The sequence below is a fragment of the Aptenodytes forsteri genome, unplaced genomic scaffold (assembly GCF_000699145.1).
Source record: "Aptenodytes forsteri isolate BGI_AS27 unplaced genomic scaffold, ASM69914v1 Scaffold132, whole genome shotgun sequence".
NCBI lineage: Eukaryota > Metazoa > Chordata > Aves > Sphenisciformes > Spheniscidae > Aptenodytes > Aptenodytes forsteri.
In genome coordinates this window covers 4,891,730-4,910,999 of record NW_008795520.1, presented here as the reverse complement: position 1 = coordinate 4,910,999, position 19,270 = coordinate 4,891,730, and the positions used below count along the sequence as shown (strand labels likewise).

The following is a 19,270-nucleotide window of genomic DNA, read 5'->3' as shown; positions in this document are numbered from 1 at the left end:
CAGCTACCTGGGAAGGTGTGCTATTAGATGCAGCTGATTGCCATCCAGCAGCTGGTTGTCTGAAAGGTCTAACAACCTCAGGGTCTGCAGGACGTTATCGGGCCTGCCACATTGGAAAAAAACAAACACAAAGGCCGAACATTTAAAGCTATTTGTTAATGAAAACACTAGTTTTCTAAGTATATAGCTGCATGAAAATAATTGTGTACATTTATAAATGTTTTGAAGTACATCACGTGAAGTTTGCATCATCTATTTTACAATTATGTCATGGTGATGTAAACATTACAGGAATGTAACTTTACCTGCTGTATAACTTTGCAGTACGTCAGTCGCAAACGACTGACTTGTGTTACTCATCTTACCTTTCCAAAACTGTAATATTATTAGAGGTAAGGTACAATTCTTCGAGTGCTGGCCATCCCGGAGCACAAAGAAGAACCTAAGAGCAAAACTTCATTTAATATAACAAAAGTTGGGAAAAATGATTCCAGTAATTATACTTTATGCAGATTTCCTCAGAACATGTTCCAAACAAGTCATAGCTCCCAAAACCAGAGAAACAAGTATTACGGATTGCCTAGCCCTCCCTTTCTTCCAGCTGGCTCTCTCCTGTGTCGGGATCTACCAGCACAGATGACATCAAAGGGGTTCTGCACAGTCACAGGACTTACAGTTCCAGGCTTGAGGCTAGTAGCTGCCCTACCTCAGACTGCGTGACCTGGAAACGGAGTTTATTTTATTCAATAGGGTTGGAGTGATCAGATTTTCCCTACGATGAGGTGAGGAAATGGCAGTATATACTCGGCTGCTAACGGTTCTGGAACTTCTGCACATCTCATCAGGTCTGACAGACTTTTAAAATGTCTTAATTTATCAGAGCTTGAAGGCTTCTCTGTCACGGGACTGTGCCAGCACGTGAAACCACTAAAACCCAAGAATTGCATTAAGTCAGCACATATCCTGAAGTTTTCAAGTACTCTAAAGAAAACAAATCAGTTCAAAAAGGCTACAAATTGAACAAAGACGCATTTGTTTTAAATCTTATGTCCTGAAGTTACATAAAAATTATTTTTTTTACTTTATAAAGATTCGTTTTTTGCAAACATCTACAGCAGATAACACAACTTTAAAAAAAACCCCACTTATTACAAAGCAATAGAAATTGCTGGCATAAAACCCAGTTTTGTGTGCAATTGTGACAGTGTGAAAAGTTTGCAGTTTTAGCAAACGGAGTTCCATAAGCACTGGAACTGACTGGTTTTCTACAGATTTGTGCCTGTGAGTCGCAAATTATTTTTTTTGCTGAGGTTTTTCTTGTGTGTATTCTCCAGGGTCAAATTAAGTGTGAGCTCATCCTGCTGCTCCTTCCTTGGTTAGGAAACTCAGAGGGGCTCTTTCCTCCATCTACATTCCTATTTTCTTGGAACTTGTCGGTAATAAATTATTTTTAAACCCCCACCTCTTTTCAGAGTGTGTTTGAAAGTGGCTAGCAGATTCAAAGTTTTTGAGATGCAAGAACAGAGACACATACACGCACAGCATAACCACCTAGAGCTTGTTTTTACAGGAGGTCCCAAAGGTTACAAAGCAGTGAAGTTCAGAGATCTGGACAACCAAATTCAATTTGTTACGTATATAGCTAAGCGATTCTCCTCTAAATGCCCACTATCCTAGACACCAAAAAGCCGCCTTTCATCAACTATTCTTCATTCTCTCCGTTACATCTGTATGAAGTTACACAGCTGGATGTATATATAACTGTCTCATTATATATACAATACGAAATATTTACACTGAGATCTCTTCAAGCAGCAGCATACGATTTGGGGCTCAAATGCTTCGCACCCAAAAATATGGAACATCATCCTGCTGCCCTATCTGCAACACACGTAAGCTTCTTGGATATAACAACTTTTCCTGCTCCAGCGCAAGAGCAGGAAACACCAATTTTTTCTCTCTTTAATTTGGGTAGTGTTTCCCCACGTCAACAAGGCAGACCAAAATAGTTTACCTATTAGCGATGGGGAAGCATGAAAAGAAGCCTGCAGAGTCAAGAGAAATTAGGTGCATGTTCACTACAGAGAACCTTTGGGGGATTCCCCCACAAAAGCCCTGCGTTGTGATGGATGGACTAGAAAAACCCGCACAAAACTGCAGTATCAGAAGACTTTTCGACAGACTGACCAAATGACTCGAGAACTGCCAAGACCAAATGATAGTCACAGCACAATTCTAAGAAACTCAAATTGCGGAATTTTCAACTATTGCTTAAAACAGCTTCCATACAGAAACAAAAGTTCACAGATCTGACACCGAATTAACACTCAGGGAAGATCGGGGGCTTGTTGTGGATAGCTGGTGGGGAGGTTGGGACGAATAGCCCAGTGGAGTAGCCACTGCTGATCAAAAAAGAAAAATGGAAATCCAAGACCTATTGCAAAAGAAATAAAGACAACAGGAAACAACTGTCACCATGTAAGTCCATGACGTTCCTGTATTTTTAGTCTCTCTATCCCAGGAAGCAAATAATATAAATGGGAAAGGCACAAAGAAGCTTAACAAGAATCATCAAAGCTATGAAACAGAAAATAGCTGTTCTCAGTTACTTGCATATAAAATAGTGGGAATCATTAAATGAAATTATCAGGCAGCAAGATCAAAAACCAAAAAAGGCATTTTTTTTATACCGCACATAATGAAAACTGATGTTAAAAGATGTGGATATCAAAATTTTCAAAGGGGTTCTTAATACAGTTAGATAAATCATGAAACAAAAAATCCACAAAGATTAATTAGATACAGATATATAGTCTCCAGCTCAGGAAGCCCCAGAATTCTGGATTACTGTATAAAAAGCTCTTACCATATTCTTGCCCTCTGCCTAGAATTTTTCCCAATTACCTGCTACTTCCCAGTGTCAGAAACATGATCCTGCACCTCTGCTCTAACCCAGATTTTTCTTTTACCCTGTATAACAGTAGATTATTTTATAAATGTAAGATCTTAGTTTGAAAACCGAATGACAAATACAACATTATGATCTAAATGCTGAATAAGAAAAAATGTTTTTGGAGCCATAAATATGAATCCATTACTCTCCAATGCATTAATTCAATTTCTAAGTCAATGGTTTCTAACTGTAAGATATTTTACAGGACATCTTTCCCCCTTGAAGTTTATATGTTATGTTTTGAACAATCAATCGACAATTATACAGTGATAAGCTCTTTTACTGATATATTACTAGAAATCTCAGATGTATTTAGGTATCTGCATATAATATACTAATGAAAGAACTTTTTGGACAACTGATGCTCAAGGCATGTAACTGCGGAGTTATGCATAATCGCATAACAGTTAAGCATGTTCCTCTACTGTGAAAAATATTTCAAAACAGAGGAACAAACAAAAAAAACCCCACAAGTCCTCTCTTCTTTTTTAAAACTATCCCCGTGGCATATATTCTTACATATGGCAATAAGTTATTTTGAAATGCTATTCACCATTAAATTGTTTTAATTTTAATTAAAGCGTTTCTCGGATTTTCAGACTTTGCTTATATTCCTATTGACAATCGCTGTATTTCTCTTTTGCCTGATCATATTCATTATTATTTTCTATTAAGAAGTTGACTTTTCAAAGTAACTCCCCATATAGCTTAAGCAGTAACATTTTCAAGTGGTTTGTTCACAGAGTATTAACGTCAGGTAGGTCCCTTTATTTTTTCCCTTTTGTTCGGCTGCCCTGGAACACCACTTTTAAGCACAGGCTTACGTCTCCCCACTTATAAGGGAATGAATCGAACAAATTTCAATTTCATAAAAAAGATTTCTGAACCAAAAGTGTCTTTACCGCCTACGATGAATCGTCAGCTAGAGCAGAGTTTCAAAAACAAATGCAAAAGCTACGTAATTTTAAACTGCTCTGACTAACCTGGGGCTTCTCCCTGAAACTTAGTTACCCCTAGAGAACTCTAGTCTGCCTGAAGCAATGGCTCCGGCCAGCCTTTCGGCCACCCGGGGAGGGGGGAGAGCTGCTGGCAGCTGTCAACATTTTAAACACCACAATGCACAGATCTACTCTGATGAGTTTAAAGTGTGTGCAGCCACTTAATTCTTCCATTCGCTTCACTATTCATATTGCTGCTGTTATGGAAGGATTATCAACTGTCCTAGCATAAACCCCACTGATGGTTTAAGAGCACAGTGAACAGACACTAAACAAAAATACAGCAATGACCCTCCTCTAGCCCTGCTGCAAGAGAAGAGAATGAAGAAGTTGCTTTCTACTTAACTCAAACCCCAGTTTTGGTAAGTGCTCTATTACTGGATAGTGGCTGGCAGCAAAAATCTGAAAATTCAGGTAATTTCACAACGCAGTACATACAAATTCTGCCCTGTCAGCTGGAATTTACAAGCTGTTACAAGTAACGTGGCACTACTGAGACGTGCTTCATAAGCCCCATCTCTGAAAAAAGGCCCACTGCTAACGTATTTGACAACGGGACTTCATTCTTAATGAGACCTCGTATTAGGGGAGAGTCATTTAAACGTTTGCATGTTTCAGTCCCTGAAACAAGTCAGAGCTTTGTTTATTCTGTGCTGTATCTGTGTCACATATAACCAGGCATCATGTATTTCAAGAATTGTCAGTATGTGCAAAGATACTAAGCCAATCTCCTGCTGATGCAAAGTGATGCCAAAACAAGTACTTCGTGTCATAATGACATCCGTTCCTTCCATTTGCATTTGTTCTATTACATGCGTAAAAATACAGATAAACCTTTAATAACTACAAGGAAACAAAAAGTTTTCGTTCACACAAACCTTTGGGACATGAAGTTATATTATACTCCAACTGCTTTATCTTGACTTGGTGATTTATAACTGTAGATGAAGTTAAATGTTTCTTATTAGACTCCTGTGCCAATATAACTTCCTACATTATGTTGGAACTACGTTAGTTACTACGTAACTAATACAGTTACGCCACAGCACCTTTTCTAAGGATGATTACATTTCAGTAGAATAATATAATGCATAAATGTTTATTGTGCTTTCCTTGCCTCAAACACCTAACAATAGAAATAAAAACAAACCCAAAGGTTATTACCTCCGTCCATGTTATCTCAGTTATAGTGCCAGAATCCTCATTTTTGAAAATACACTGGATACAGAAGTTGATGTAGATGGAAATTTCATTTTGTTTTCACTGTGTAAAAAGAATAATTATTATCATAAGGAATAACTGCATTTTATTTAAGTCACTAATTTGGAATTACGTATTAAAAACAATTTACACAAAAAAAATTTAAAAAGTCACTGCCAAGGTGTCACATATTTTGAAATATTATAAAATAACCTTCTAGGAATATTCAAACCACTCTTTTCTAATTTACTTTCCTACTTCATGAATGCGTATTTATTCATCTGTGGCCTCCTTCCCCCCCTTTGCCTATTTAAGTCACTAATTTGGAATTACGTATTAAAAACAATTTACACAAAAAAAATTTAAAAAGTCACTGCCAAGGTGTCACATATTTTGAAATATTATAAAATAACCTTCTAGTTATATTCAAACCACTCTTTTCTAATTTACTTTCCTACTTCATGAATGCGTATTTATTCATCTGTGGCCTCCTTCCCCCCCTTTGCCTCCCTTAAGTTTTGAATATGAAAAGAATTATCTTCATTAATACTAAATGAAACAAAGTCAGATTTTGGGCTTAAACTCCTTAGTGTCGACTGAAAAATAAAGAGCCTACGTGACTATCCAGACCCCAGTAAAACAAAACGATGTAAAATCCACTCTCAATAGCAAAATATCACTATAAAATAGTTAAGAGAGTCTCAAATCTGCAGTCTTCAAACTAGTTTTCATTACTCACCCCCAGACAAAAGGTTTTCTTTCTTTCCTAAAGTCTGATCTACCTGCACATTATGATAAAAATCTCTCAGTGTAGTTACACTTCCATACTTGCGGCTTAAATTTCCCCATTTAAACAAGCTCTTAGAGAGCTGATGGATGGCTAATCACTTCTGTTCTTCTTCCAACATTCCTTGCACAAAAAACATCAGTAGCAGACTTACCTGCTGATGTCTTTTTTTAAAGCAAACAGAAAGTCAAAACAATAAAAAACAGATTCAGATGATTTCAGTTTGTAGTCACAAACGTCGGATTCCAGCATCAATCCCATTTTGCTCTCCAATTTTATCACAAATAACTTCTGAAAACCCTTCAGTCTAGACTACACTTCTCAACAATGAAAAACTGAAAAAATTATTCTAGGTGAATTAAAATAAATTCTCTGTATTCTCATGCATGCTAGTAATAAATCATGGCAACATATACTCTAGGCAAAGTTAGATTCACATATGGCACCCAGGTTGCAAACAGCTGTTTAGCGCTAAATATTGAAGAAAATGGAACACTTACAACTATTTAAAAAACAAATTTTTGTCACATTAACTATACGAACAAATACAAAAACTGGGGTCGCTTTTTGATTAAATTAACTTGGTATTTATTTCAGTTTAGCTTACATCACTTTCAGTTGTTTTAGCTACATTGTGTATACTGTACAATGAGGGCTTTGGAAGCTGCTAATCTCAACACAGATCTCCAAGACTTAAAAAAAAGTCGTATTTTGGGCTTCTGCCTTCAGTCCTATTGCCCCGCTGCCGTCTTCAGTGACTAGTACGACCCCCGAAACAGCTGAACAACTCTGCTTAAAGAGTCAGCAGTCAAAGTGTTAACCTTGACAATAAAACAACCTTCCTAAAGTTGCAGCTACAACATTAACTTCTCAAAATCAGTGGTTTAGGCTGCTACCTATTTACAAACTTTAATCCATTGTCTTAGTTCACACCAGAAAATTATTCTGGCACGTGCCAGCTACAGTGTATAGGCGTGTACTAGAAATGTTCTTTATTTTGAAATTATTTTGTGAATTCTTTCTTGTTTCAATGGAATTGCAGCTTGATTTAACAACATCCTCCCTCCTTTCCCAATGTCATCACTGTACAAGAGATTTTCCCCTAGGTCTATCACCATGATCCACAGTTCTTATCAGCATGACTTCAGAACAGGAATAGACTGCGTCTTGGGATACTTAAGGTTTGGTTAAAGCATTATGGATATTTTAGTTTGGTGTCAAGACACTGTTGGTAAAGCATGACTCTCAAACAAAAGCGGGCTCCTAAATAAAGACTTGCCTGGGCAGTCAGAATATACCAACAGTAACAGAAACCAGAGATGAAGTCTTAAGACACTTGGAATGACTTTAAAAGGAGATGAAAATATATTTACTTCACAGTTTTCCTAAGTAGAAAAAAATTTCTAAGGTCATGAAAAAAAAACCAAACAGGTTTGCAAACCCAGAAGGCAAACGGATAGCTACTACTAAACCTAACTAAAAAATGCTAAGCAAGATTTTTAAGCGACAAGGATGTGTTACTAGTGCTTTCACAGGCAGGCTGCAAACTCCTGCAGCAGTGCCACCCCAAGGTCTTGGCTTCTTCTGAGGGGCCCATCTGCCAGCAGAGTCCCCACACCCTGCCAGCGCCACGCAGACCCTGCGCACAAGTATCCAGAGAGCCTGACCTGCTGCACATGCACACAGCAAATTTGGCGATGTCTGCTGTGAAGCTGGTCTCCTTGCTGCAAACCAGACCTCACTGCACACGTGCAATGTGGATGCATGCACACGTTGAGTCAGTTCTGCCTTGGGGCAAGCTAAGCTTTAAAATCAAGAGAATTAATTGTCTTAGATGTCACAGAAGTGTATAAGGGCATCTTACGACGCTGTAAACCTAAGTTTCTATACTCCCTGTTTCCTCGTTTCTGTAAAAGTACTCTGAGTATTTTTTTTTTACCTTCAGTCTAACTGCTTAAAAGGGTCTACAGCACCCTGTAAAAAGCTATAAAGCATTTTAATCCAGTCTCCCTAGCCAAGAAGCCAATTTGCATAAAAATGATGAAATCTTATGTAGAACACATTGATAAATGTCTAAATTCCTGTAAATGTTTAATGGCTGAAATCTGTATTCTATTTTTCAGACAACTGTGATTTTCCTAATTTTACAAAACTCCAGTCAACATCCATCTGTCCCAAGCACTTCTCCAGAATTTAGTTTTACATAGATGCTAAACTCCTAGGGTTCTAGTCTTCCCTTGAAAAGGGATGTCTGAAAAATATAGCACACACGTGAGTTGTTTAAGGACAAGATTTAAAAAAAAAGTACAAGATTTTAAAAAAAAAAGTATTTAAAAACTTATCTCCCATTAAGATGAGTACTGAAGCATCCAGTTACCTTTAGAAAGCTGACTCCGTATCTAAAAGAGCCTCTTCTTTTTTGTCCCTACCCCAAAGGAACAGAAACCCAAATATGAATATTTATACCTGATATTAAGTGTTTCCAGATTTTGAACTTGAGAAGCAATAGCTGTTACTGTCTCCCAAGATGATATCAGATTTTTTGATAGATTTATATGCCTGATATCTGAAACGTCACATTAAGAAAAACAACTTTATCTCAAATCTGAACTTCCTTTTTCAGAAATTGCAATTAGGGTTTGTTTTTGAATCAAATAAACAGAAATAGATTATACTTGTTTGGGCTAAGAGATACTACTGCTCAGTTACAGCAAATTTTATTTTGATTTGTGGTATGGAAACGGCTTATAGTTGTATAAAAGAGCTTAACTTTACAAATCCTAAAATGGATTAATTTCTGTATTGACAGGAACTCTTACCAGTTCTTATAAATGAACAAATAATACCTGCTTTGTATTTCTGTAACATCGCTACAACATGCGGTATATTGAATACATTATTTAACATATATTGGAAACCTCTGGTGCCTACAGAACATATCAGTTGTATTTTTATGGGGCTATCTATTCTAGAGTTAATGAAAAAAAAAACCAAACCCATTGCTGGAGCCTTCTGAAATTGCAGTCACAGTAGCAACCTATGTCAGTATTTCTATTTTTATCCACAATTTGCATTCCCTCTCAAAAATTGTACGCATCTACTTTAACTCTGTAAACATTGCATTAAGCTTCTAAAATATAAACTACAGTTTTAAACATTTTTTTAATAAAAGGATACAAATATCATTCATTGAAGTGAACACTTGGAATGCTAAGTTATGTACTTTATTTGTGGTATCATGCAATACAGCAAAAAAAGGATACTAGCACATGTTCTGCTGATTTCCTCTTTCTGACCAGCATGGCTCACTGCACACTCACGCACTGAGATATCTACCAGTTGGTTCAGTTGGCTAAATGAGAAAGAACATTCTGTTAAGCAATCTTCAAGCAGAAATAGGTACGTTATATAAATACCTGGTTGTTACAACTAAATACTATCCTTTCCATACATACCGTCTCCTTCAGAATTAGCAATGTGCAGATTGCTACATTGCAGTGCCCTTCTTACTCGAAAACAGACACATCGCTATTTTTTGCCTTTGCATTGCTACTACAAAATAGGTCTGGTTGAACCACAACCCCCCCAAAATACCCAACCAACCCTCATCCAACCGAAAAAAAGAGTGATAAAACAGACAAAATATAGCTATGCAAATTGGAATTTAATTAGAAGTTCCAAGTTAAACAGGTTTCTTGTAATACTTTTTGCAAGAGGTTCTAAGTTATTTGGGCATTCTTTGTATCACTTATCAAAAAAGACAAAAGAAGAGTATTTTCGACTGCTTAGTATGTTCTGGGAGACAAAGGGAGAATAGTTGTGGAATATCAGCTCAGAAGGAGACTGCCACCTACTGAACTGATACCTCTCTACTACTGGAGGTCATTAAAACTGCAACCTATTACACATCATTAAGTTACTTCCCTTCTCACCCTTCCAGATAAATGAACGTGACATGAACTGACTGAAAGACTTCTTCACCAGCAGTACAGTGACTTTCTGTCTTCCCTCTCTTAGTTACAAAGTTATTACTGATATGAGTAAACAAAGGTGAAATAATACTGTACAATATTAAGAAAATTTCAAAATACACCTATTTAAAAATGACCATGCATGTGTATAATGATTGCCAATATCATGATAATTCATCTCACTCATTCCTCCCCAAATATCATCACCTCCTACTTTGTGAAATCAAAATGAGGATTGTGAACACTCAAACATGACATAATCCCAGTTCCTATATCCATAAAAGAGGTAAATTATGAAGCCACAATAGGAAGATTTCTTGTCTCTTCCACCATAGTGCAGTTTGGCTTACTTTTAGAGATATGACAATATTCTATGCAAGGCAGCCAGCTTCCTTTCCTTACAGTTGAACTACTACTTGACTAATCAATTGCTAAGAATGTATCTTAGATTTTCATATATTACACTTGCCTTTGTTGTTCTGCAATAGAATCCATGCCAACGAATTCCACAGTCGTCTTCCCAAACACTAATGTATCCTCTGTCCCATGTTGAACGTCTTGCTCAACATTCAATCCGTACCGATCCTTTACTGCGGTAAGAAAATCTACTCCAAAATTTGCCTTGTTTGGCCGGATAAACGATCCTCCTCTAGGATGCCTAGAACAGAGCAGCCAGGAAAAGGTGAAATATGAAAAGTTATCATAAGAATGACTAGTCTCAAAAGTACTAATTATTACTTTTTTTAAATACTGGGAACCAAAGCAGTCAAAAGGCAATTCTACAGGCTAATTTTAGACACCACTATTGCCACGCAGTGAGACTCGGTAAGACTTGCAAAGTATCCCAACAAGTTCACGTTGTGAGATGCCACGAGAACTGAAGCACCCAATCTCCAGATGTACTTACACATCAAAATTACAATGTCAGTGCCATTATCAGAAATAACTGCTCGTTGTTTCCAAACTCATTATGAACTCAGTTTTTCCAGAAAATTAAGTTTCTACCTATGGATAGACGCAAAGTTACCTAAATCATACAACAAACGTATCTGGAGTCTTACCACAGCCTAAGGTCCATAGGAATACTCAGAAGAGTCATTGCCTCATTTTATTTGACTTGAATAATTCACTTGTAATTCTAAGAGAATGCAGCCTTGTCCTTCCATCCACACAAATGACACAAGATGCAAATTGTACCACTTGGAACTCTTACAAACTCAAACTTTTAAAAATTCTGATACTAGCTCAGTAACAATTTTGAAACTGAATATTCAACAGAATTATCCAGCTAATGTATGTTCTACACAGAAGAAGATGAAGTTTCTTAGTTTTTCTTGAGCACTGAAAAAACTTTACTGCATGACAATTTCTCACCATGCAATTGCTTTGACAATTTCTATCAAAGTTAGCAAGGAAACACAGTATCTAGGAAGAACTGACAGAGACAAGTTGTGGGAATGGTATCACAGAGCAGATGGAGGATCTGATAGGAGGATCAGCCAGAAAACAGCATGAAGAAAATTGGTAGTTATGATTACCTGTCTGCCTTCCAGCTGAGAAGAGTACAGACTTCGGTTGGAAAGTACCCAGGAGGAAGAAATCACTTATGTAAATAAAACTCCTCTTTTCAAAACAGCGTGTAAATGTCAAGTGGCTAATTAGCAAACCATAATATAAACCACCAATGCTACAGAGTTCAAAATTCTCTCAGAAAAACAGTAACTAGTGACCCTGAATCCTATGGACCTATTGTAAGTAGATGGAATAGGTTGGTCACCATATATTCACATTTTATTAAAAAATCAATACTGGAAATTGCCTGTGCCAGTTTCATTTATTAACATTTCTAATACTTATTTAAGTACTCTCATCTCCTAAAGAAGGATCTGGGTAGAAAATAGATATTATTTACTTTAAAAATATTTTCAGTCCAGTTTTGTAGTGACTAAGTTTAGAGCGCAATGATTACAAAACAAGCAGAAAGGCATACTCTTAGAGAACGTAAATCCAGTGTGTACTTTCCTGTTCGATAAGCATTTTCAATTCTCTACATTTTCAATCCAGTAACCTTCTCTTAAGTCTTTTCTTCCATTCCTTTGAAGTTCTTCATAGCTTGCAAACATTTGGCTAGTTTAAATGTTAAACTTCCTCAAATGTAAAAATTACGTGACTCTTTCTTAACACCACTTCTTAAAACAGTAAATGACATTTTCACCATCTTAAGTATAACAACAGTCACCTGCGAAGTATATCACTTTTGCATTTAATTAAGTCAAGATGGCAGATAGTGCAGGATTCTACTTGGGGCTCTGGAAAGAAAACTTGTACTCTTGTCTATCTGTAATTCACCCTAGGTCCTGCTGTATGTTTATTCTGACATCTCCTGCCCTTTTTCCTGCCACCTTGATTCTCCCCATTTTGTCATCGCTATCCCTCTGCACTCAACAGCTCTGCTACTTTTCTTCCTCTGCTCTTCCCAACCCTCTCACCAGAGCTAATCTAGACCCCCACATCTGCATCCCTCCTGTCATGCCATTTATCCCTGGCGTAGCCAAGCCCTTTGGGTCTCTCCATCACCATACCCATTCCTAAGCCCATTTCTGTCCTCTCAGGTCACCATTTCTATTGGCATCTCCTTCCTCATTGTCTTTGCAGGAGCCAGTTCTATCCCTAGGAAAAAACGCAAAGGAAACTAGCTGCCTTGCCCCTTGTCATTTGAAGAAACAGGAAAAGTATGGTGCATTTCTCTCTCAAGACCCTTCTATTTTTTGTTTTGATCATAGCAAGATCATAGGGTTTCTCTCTCCTGTTCCTATCACTTCCAAGCACTATGCATGCTATCTTATCTAATGTATACTCAAATCCATTCCACAGCCTAAGTTTCTTTTTCAGTTCCATTCTATTAATTTGATCTACTTTTTCAAGAACTGTCACAGAGAAGGACAGAAAAGGAGACTGCAATAGGAACCTATTTTCAGGCAAAATGATTGTGTGTTCAAGGAGAGAGGTCATTTACCTGTAACTCGTTTTCCCTAAAATACACTGCCTATATTAACCTTCACACTAGGGAATATGAACTGTACAAGCCATATGTACATGTCAAACAACTAACGTACAGCACCTGGACTCATGAAAAAGCACACCTATTAGGAATCAGTCTCCATAACTGGGAACTAAACACATAAATCCTAATCCAAAGAGTCATCCTGCATGCATATCATGAGATGGAGGAACCTACAGACTACTGATCAACCTGACTTAAGCTGAACATTCAGAAGTCTGAGAACAGGGATTTTGCTCCCACGTGCGTAAAATGTCCTGCAGCCAGGACAATACGCTGTGCAAAAATGAAGTGGTAGAAGATATGGCCCAATTTCCTTAGGCAGAAAATCTGGAATATGCCCAAGTGGGGCTCTGACAACCAGCTGGCTCTAGTTAATACTGACACTTCTTACTGACTTTTAAAATAGAGAGGTTGACCCCAATCTCGGAAGTCAGCTTGTAGGATGCTTCCTATTCATGATTTGGTAACCTGAAGCCCATCTGCTAGCATGCCCAGGGCTCTTGAAAGATATTCATTAAAATTTAGATTAGCTATCAGCTTCCACTGGTTAACTATTTCCCTGAATAAAGAGGAAATTTGGCATCATTCTTCTTTGCTAATGTAAAACAGTGGTGGCACTGCTCATCATTACAGGTACATGATGTATGTATCTGTACATATGATGGCTCTTCATATACTAGAGAAATGTCACACACATACACTTCTCAGTACCTGAAGAACAATGCAATAGTACCTAAACTGTTTTCTGCCAACAGTGACACACTTGAGCTGTCTGACTGCAGAAGCAAGCTTCTGAGCCAAGGAGAGAGATCTCAGCTTTATCAGCCTAGATAGTAAAGGTGGATGGAAGGGCTTCTTTGCCCAGTACCGGCTGTTTGCAATGATTATCTCATGGCAATTATCATCATGACTGGGGCACACACACTACAAAGCTCATAAGGTGTCAGAAAATATAGCCGGTTGGATCCATGCACATCTCTTCTAGATCGGTTCAGAACCTATCTCTTCCTTTTAGGGGAAGGTGCTTAACAGACCAGACTTCTTTTAGAAGAATCTACACGCTGCAGTAAAGAAAAGCCTTCAAGTTTTAGAACAGTCTGTGGCAGCTGCGGCATCAAACAATGCTTATAAGTGACACCTAACACTGATCTGCTCTAAGTGTATCAAATTCCTGACTGCACAGCAGAAGCTTTGCAAACATCAGCAAGTACTTGAAGTTCTTGCAAGCTTACCTTAGTCAAACAGACATGAAAGCTGAGTCTGAGCTTTCACAAAACAAGGAAAGACAGACATCTGCAGTTCCAGATGCTATCTTAAGGCTCTGCTGGTGCACAGGACAAGTTTGAATAGTGGTTAGGGACAACAGTTTTGTTTCAACACTGTTCTACTGACAGCAGAGAGCAGTCGTCTCTGACGGGTACAGTGACACACAGTGAAACAATCAAAAATTCCTAACCGAGACCTTCTGAGGCTAAAAGGAATTTTGGGAACGCATTCTCCCCTTACTATACAGCAATCGCTTTTTTTTTCATAGACACTAAAATGATATTGACATCTTGTGCTCTAAGTAGATATTCCTGGAGGTGAATCTGTCATTCTTGAAGGAGATATAGTCTAATTTAATATAAACAGATCTTCTTTTGGGCAGGAACATAAATTTCATGCAAACAGTAACATCTGATAGGTCACAACTGCTGTCTGTAAATTTAAAAACATGTCCATATGCAACTTATAAAACTCACTGAAGAAGGAAAAACTGAAAACATGTAATGCCTTTGCCAGGATAACTTGGCATTTCAGGACTACACAAATATACAAAAGTCAAAGTTACCACCAGAAGAAAACTTAGTAACACAGAAGAGGGAAAAAAGGCCACAAAGATCTGAGAAGCAATTGCAATTCTGCCAGGCTGAAAATATCACAGAAACAGGATTTACTATACTTCCCTCTGTTTCTCTGGCTTGCTGTGAAAGTCGAACCTGGGGAAACGGATTTCAATTTAATATGGTCAATAATTCTAGTAACAGTATCTGCTGAAATATCAGGATTTCTCTGGAAAGTGATCTGGGAAAAACAGAACATATTCTTTAGCGGGGGGAACGTGTTCCTTTCAATTATGACTCAAAGTACTCTAAATGTGTGATATAGCAGAATGTTACTCCCATCTCATGAGGTAAGCAGAGAAGTCTGTCATCTACTGCTGGGGAATGCACACATCTCCCCCAGCAAAACGGCAAGGATAAAAACAGCTACTAAAATAGCAACGTCTACGTAAACACTATGCGTAAATGGAATACCCAAAACTGACTGAAAGGAGAGCTAAGGAGGAAGATGACCCTTCTGCTGGATTAAATGGGGGGAAGAGGACTCCACTTGACCGGAAGCATAAAAGAAGCTTGAAGATCTGTAACCGTGGGGAGAAAGAAGAGGGTACCAGAGCAGCAGTCAAAACCTGGCTTGATGCCATCAAACGTCACCCCACCAGCAGCCCATCTCTGCCTAGGCCAGACAGAGCTGCCTCCTGGTCAGATGCTGAGGTGAACCTGTGCCCAGCAAGGACAGACATCATGGGGAGCAACATATACGTCCCACATCTCAGTGCGCACGTGTGACCTCGGGGGTGCTTTCTACCAGCATGCATGTTAACAGGCTGCAGGAAGCAGCACGGGGACACGGAAGCCAGAGCACCCATGTCTCCCACGGGAGGCGTGTGCAGCTAAGGCACTCGCATTCCCAGGGGAGGTGCGTGTGCTCGTAACCCACACCTCCCAGGGGAACTGGGTCTGTGGGACAAGAACTTATTTGAAAGCATACTCACGTTTCAAAAGCTGTATATAAATTTTAACACTATTTTAAGGCTTGATTACTCCTCATTTCTCTTGAAGGACTGTAGAATACAGCTTATTTTAATTCCATGATACACTACTGCAACTGACAGCTAAAATAATAGCTTCCTCAGTTATTAGGAAACAAGACTTTGTTATCAGGAAAAAAAATTCACAAAAATGCCACTAGAGTATGCATTGCCATTTCCAGCTAACCCAGAGCTGATGAACATGCTCATGATGTCAGCATATTTTGAAGTACAGCTATTTTGTTCTTTGGTTCTCATATTCTTAAGAAGTTTAATTAGCACCACATAATATATGACCCGGATAAACATACTGCCATGAAACATAAAAGTTTAGGTCATATTTCCAAAAAACTTACTACAAAGACCACATATAGCTGTAAGCAGACCTACTGATTTACCCAAATGACGACTACAAAGAAGATCCTCTGGTAATGAGAATCTCAAATTCAGTTTTATTTTCCTCTTATGATCTCATTTTGAAATGTCACTCTGAAAGATTTTTTTTTTTTTAAAGCATTCTTTGTGAAATTATTTTAACAAGAATTAAAAAATGTCCTTTCATTGCATTTGTTTACAGTACAAGCTACTCCATCAGCTGCTTCTGCTTATCAGAATTCAGGGAGTGAGCAAAGGATACTCCAGATAAAGTTTGAGGAAAAAAAAAAAAACAAAACAGAAATTTTATTTATCTTTATATATGTATATACATTATATAAAGAAACGTAATTCCCCCCCCAAACAGTAGTAGTAAAGAGGTGACATTTAAAAAAAAACAAACAAAACCACAACCTAAGCCTCTTTTTGATAAAATAAGGTAACCATTTTTTACTTAAGTTTGCCTACATCTTCACAATTGGTACATGAACTACAAACCAGTCTGCACACAGAAAGTTATGTCTGTGAGTCATGGTTGACTGCTAGAACTATTATTTATTCTCTTAGACTCCAGAAGGACTTTCTCGGATTGGAACAAAGCAGAGTACAGAAAACAGGTATTCCAAGAACAACATGTTTAAAGATCACTACATTTAAATTTGTTATAGGTATTTGCAGCTTCACTCAAAAAGTTGAATTCTTACAAGAATTGAGATCACTAGCTGAGATCTCATCTCCTGGGAGTGCACTAATGGTTGCTAGAAAAGCAAGAGTCTATACACATGTATATTAATATTATACACACACAAATGTAAAGCACTCAAGTTTCTGAAAAACATCCACAACATGTTCAATTGCTTCTTCTGTCCAGAGAGACTTGGAATGGCCAGCCAATTACTTTTATTATTTCTCCTACAGCAGAATATGACTAGCTTCAACTTGGAAACTGCTTCAATTAAATTTGAAGCATTTAAGAAGCAACTTCTGCTAATACGTTAATTCAAAAGACATGGTTGCTCTAAGACCATTCTAAGACCATAATTTCCAATTCTTTAGCTAAGAAAAATCCAGCGATGTTGAATTTTTTTTCTTGCGTTAAGCGTGCTTATCCTCCTTAAGCCTTGCTTTATTATTATTAGATACAAGGGAAAAAATATTCAGTCCTTACAGGTGGTTTTTTTTCTTTATTTTTCTAAAGAACAGATTCTGTTTTATCATCTCATTTTCTGATAATGAGGTCTCTAGGGCTTCTACCTTACACAAATGCAGAAGTTAAGAAGATACAGACTAAGAATTCTGATTTGCACTACTGAACGCAATCTACCCCTTCCCTGTTTATGCCTGTTTGGCTACAAGTAAGAGAGAGTATTCCCAGAAAGGATTTCAAAATAGCTACTTTTTAATTTTGAATTATTTAATAGATAAATTCTTCTGCTGATTCAGTCTGAGACCAAATGGCTCTTCTTACTGGCTTGAGAACAACTTTGATCTGAACTCATAATGAAGTATATTCTTTAACAAGCCCTGAACTGCTGTCAGGTCTCAATACAAATACAGCAGCCTCCTTTGCTACCTCAGGGAATTCCATTTGTCTCCAGAAAACCTTCTGGCAGAAATAAAACTAGACCTACTTTCCCCACAATAGAGAAATAATAATTTTAATATCTTTTTTTTTTTCCTTCTATGTGACATTTTACAGCAACAGTTCTAAGTCCCTTCCATATCATACTCCTATATTCAGATAGGAGAAAGTAACAAGACTCACCTACTCATAAAAATGGAAATGATCACAATTTTCACAAGCTGAAAACACATGCTCAAAGGTTAGCAAATGCATGCACTGTTACTACATGCTTTTAGTTATTCTTTTGGAGGAAATTCTCATAACAAATTTTGTCTGTTGAATGATCCACTGAGAGCAAAACAAAGTACACGTACAAATACACCACCTCTGGCTCTGGAAAAAAAAATATCTGTGAGTCGTGACTAGTCAAAGCTAGTGAGACTCTGGAAAACTGTCACTACGTACTTCTCTTGTTCTTTCACACTTCTCCAGTTGTCTGCTATTAGCCAATGTCAGAGGCAGGAAACTAAGCAAGACAAATCTTTGGACTGACTTCATCCAGCTATTCTTATGACTTTAATTTACATGAAAGTTGAAAAAAAAAAAAAAGATTATTTGCTTATCCTCTCATCGATGGCTTTTAACTTTTTCGAGATAATTAACACGAAGAATTAATTTCAGAGAAAAGTCTTCTTACATTTTTCAACAAACCAAAGCGAAAACACATCCAAAAGCAAGACCACAGACAACTTTTAATTTATTTTCTTGATTTGTCACCTTCTTTCATATTTTCAAAAGCCTTCTATTAATTCTGAGTGCTCACTGTCACAGGATTTGATTTATATTAGATTCATTTCACTTGAATGAGCACTTGAAGAGTTAGGAACAAACTGTAATCAAACCGCCCTTTCACAGTTATTACCAGTCTTGGAAAGTAGGAGGTGGAAAAAGACCTAGAAATCTCTCCATTTCATCTCATTAACGTAAGACTGGCTGTGATCCAGTGGTCAAAACAAACATCCATGTAACACCACATCCTTTCTCCAAAAGCTGCCAACAGAAAATAGTTGGGAAAAATACGACAACAGGGCAAGTATTTTAATGATATAGCCACAGAATATTCTCTCATCCTTCACCACTTCAGTGCTCAGGAACTTACTGAGCTAGCAGCCCTTAGTATTTAAGAGCCATTGATGACTTTTCTTCTATGAATTAGTCCAGTTATTTTTTTAACTCACAAATTTTTAGCTGCTGCAGTGTCCTCTGACATGGAAATCAACAGCTTGCTGCTGTTAGCATCAACCCTAGAGTCGTGTATTCCCCAATTTCAAACATACTGTCCTGGTTTCGGCAGGGATAGAGTTAATTTCTTTTCTAGTAGCTGGTACAGTGTTTTGGATTTAGGTGAGAACAAAAGTTGATAACGCACCGATGTTTTAGTTGTTGCTAGGTAATGCTTACACTAGCCAAGGACTTTTCAGCTTCCCATGCTCTACCGACTGAG

General features: G+C 37.6%; 1 protein-coding gene across 1 annotated transcript in view; it reads right to left on the bottom strand.

The window, feature by feature from the left end:
* TBCE (tubulin folding cofactor E) overlaps positions 1–19,270 on the bottom strand; it is a 29,056-nt gene that overhangs the window by 6,814 nt on the left and 2,972 nt on the right. Inside the window, 7 exon segments of the mRNA XM_009281793.2 lie at positions 8–103; positions 366–442; positions 5,116–5,138; positions 5,141–5,214; positions 8,405–8,504; positions 9,202–9,290; positions 10,379–10,567. Of these exon segments, the coding sequence (XP_009280068.1) occupies positions 8–103; positions 366–442; positions 5,116–5,138; positions 5,141–5,214; positions 8,405–8,504; positions 9,202–9,290; positions 10,379–10,567 (648 nt within the window).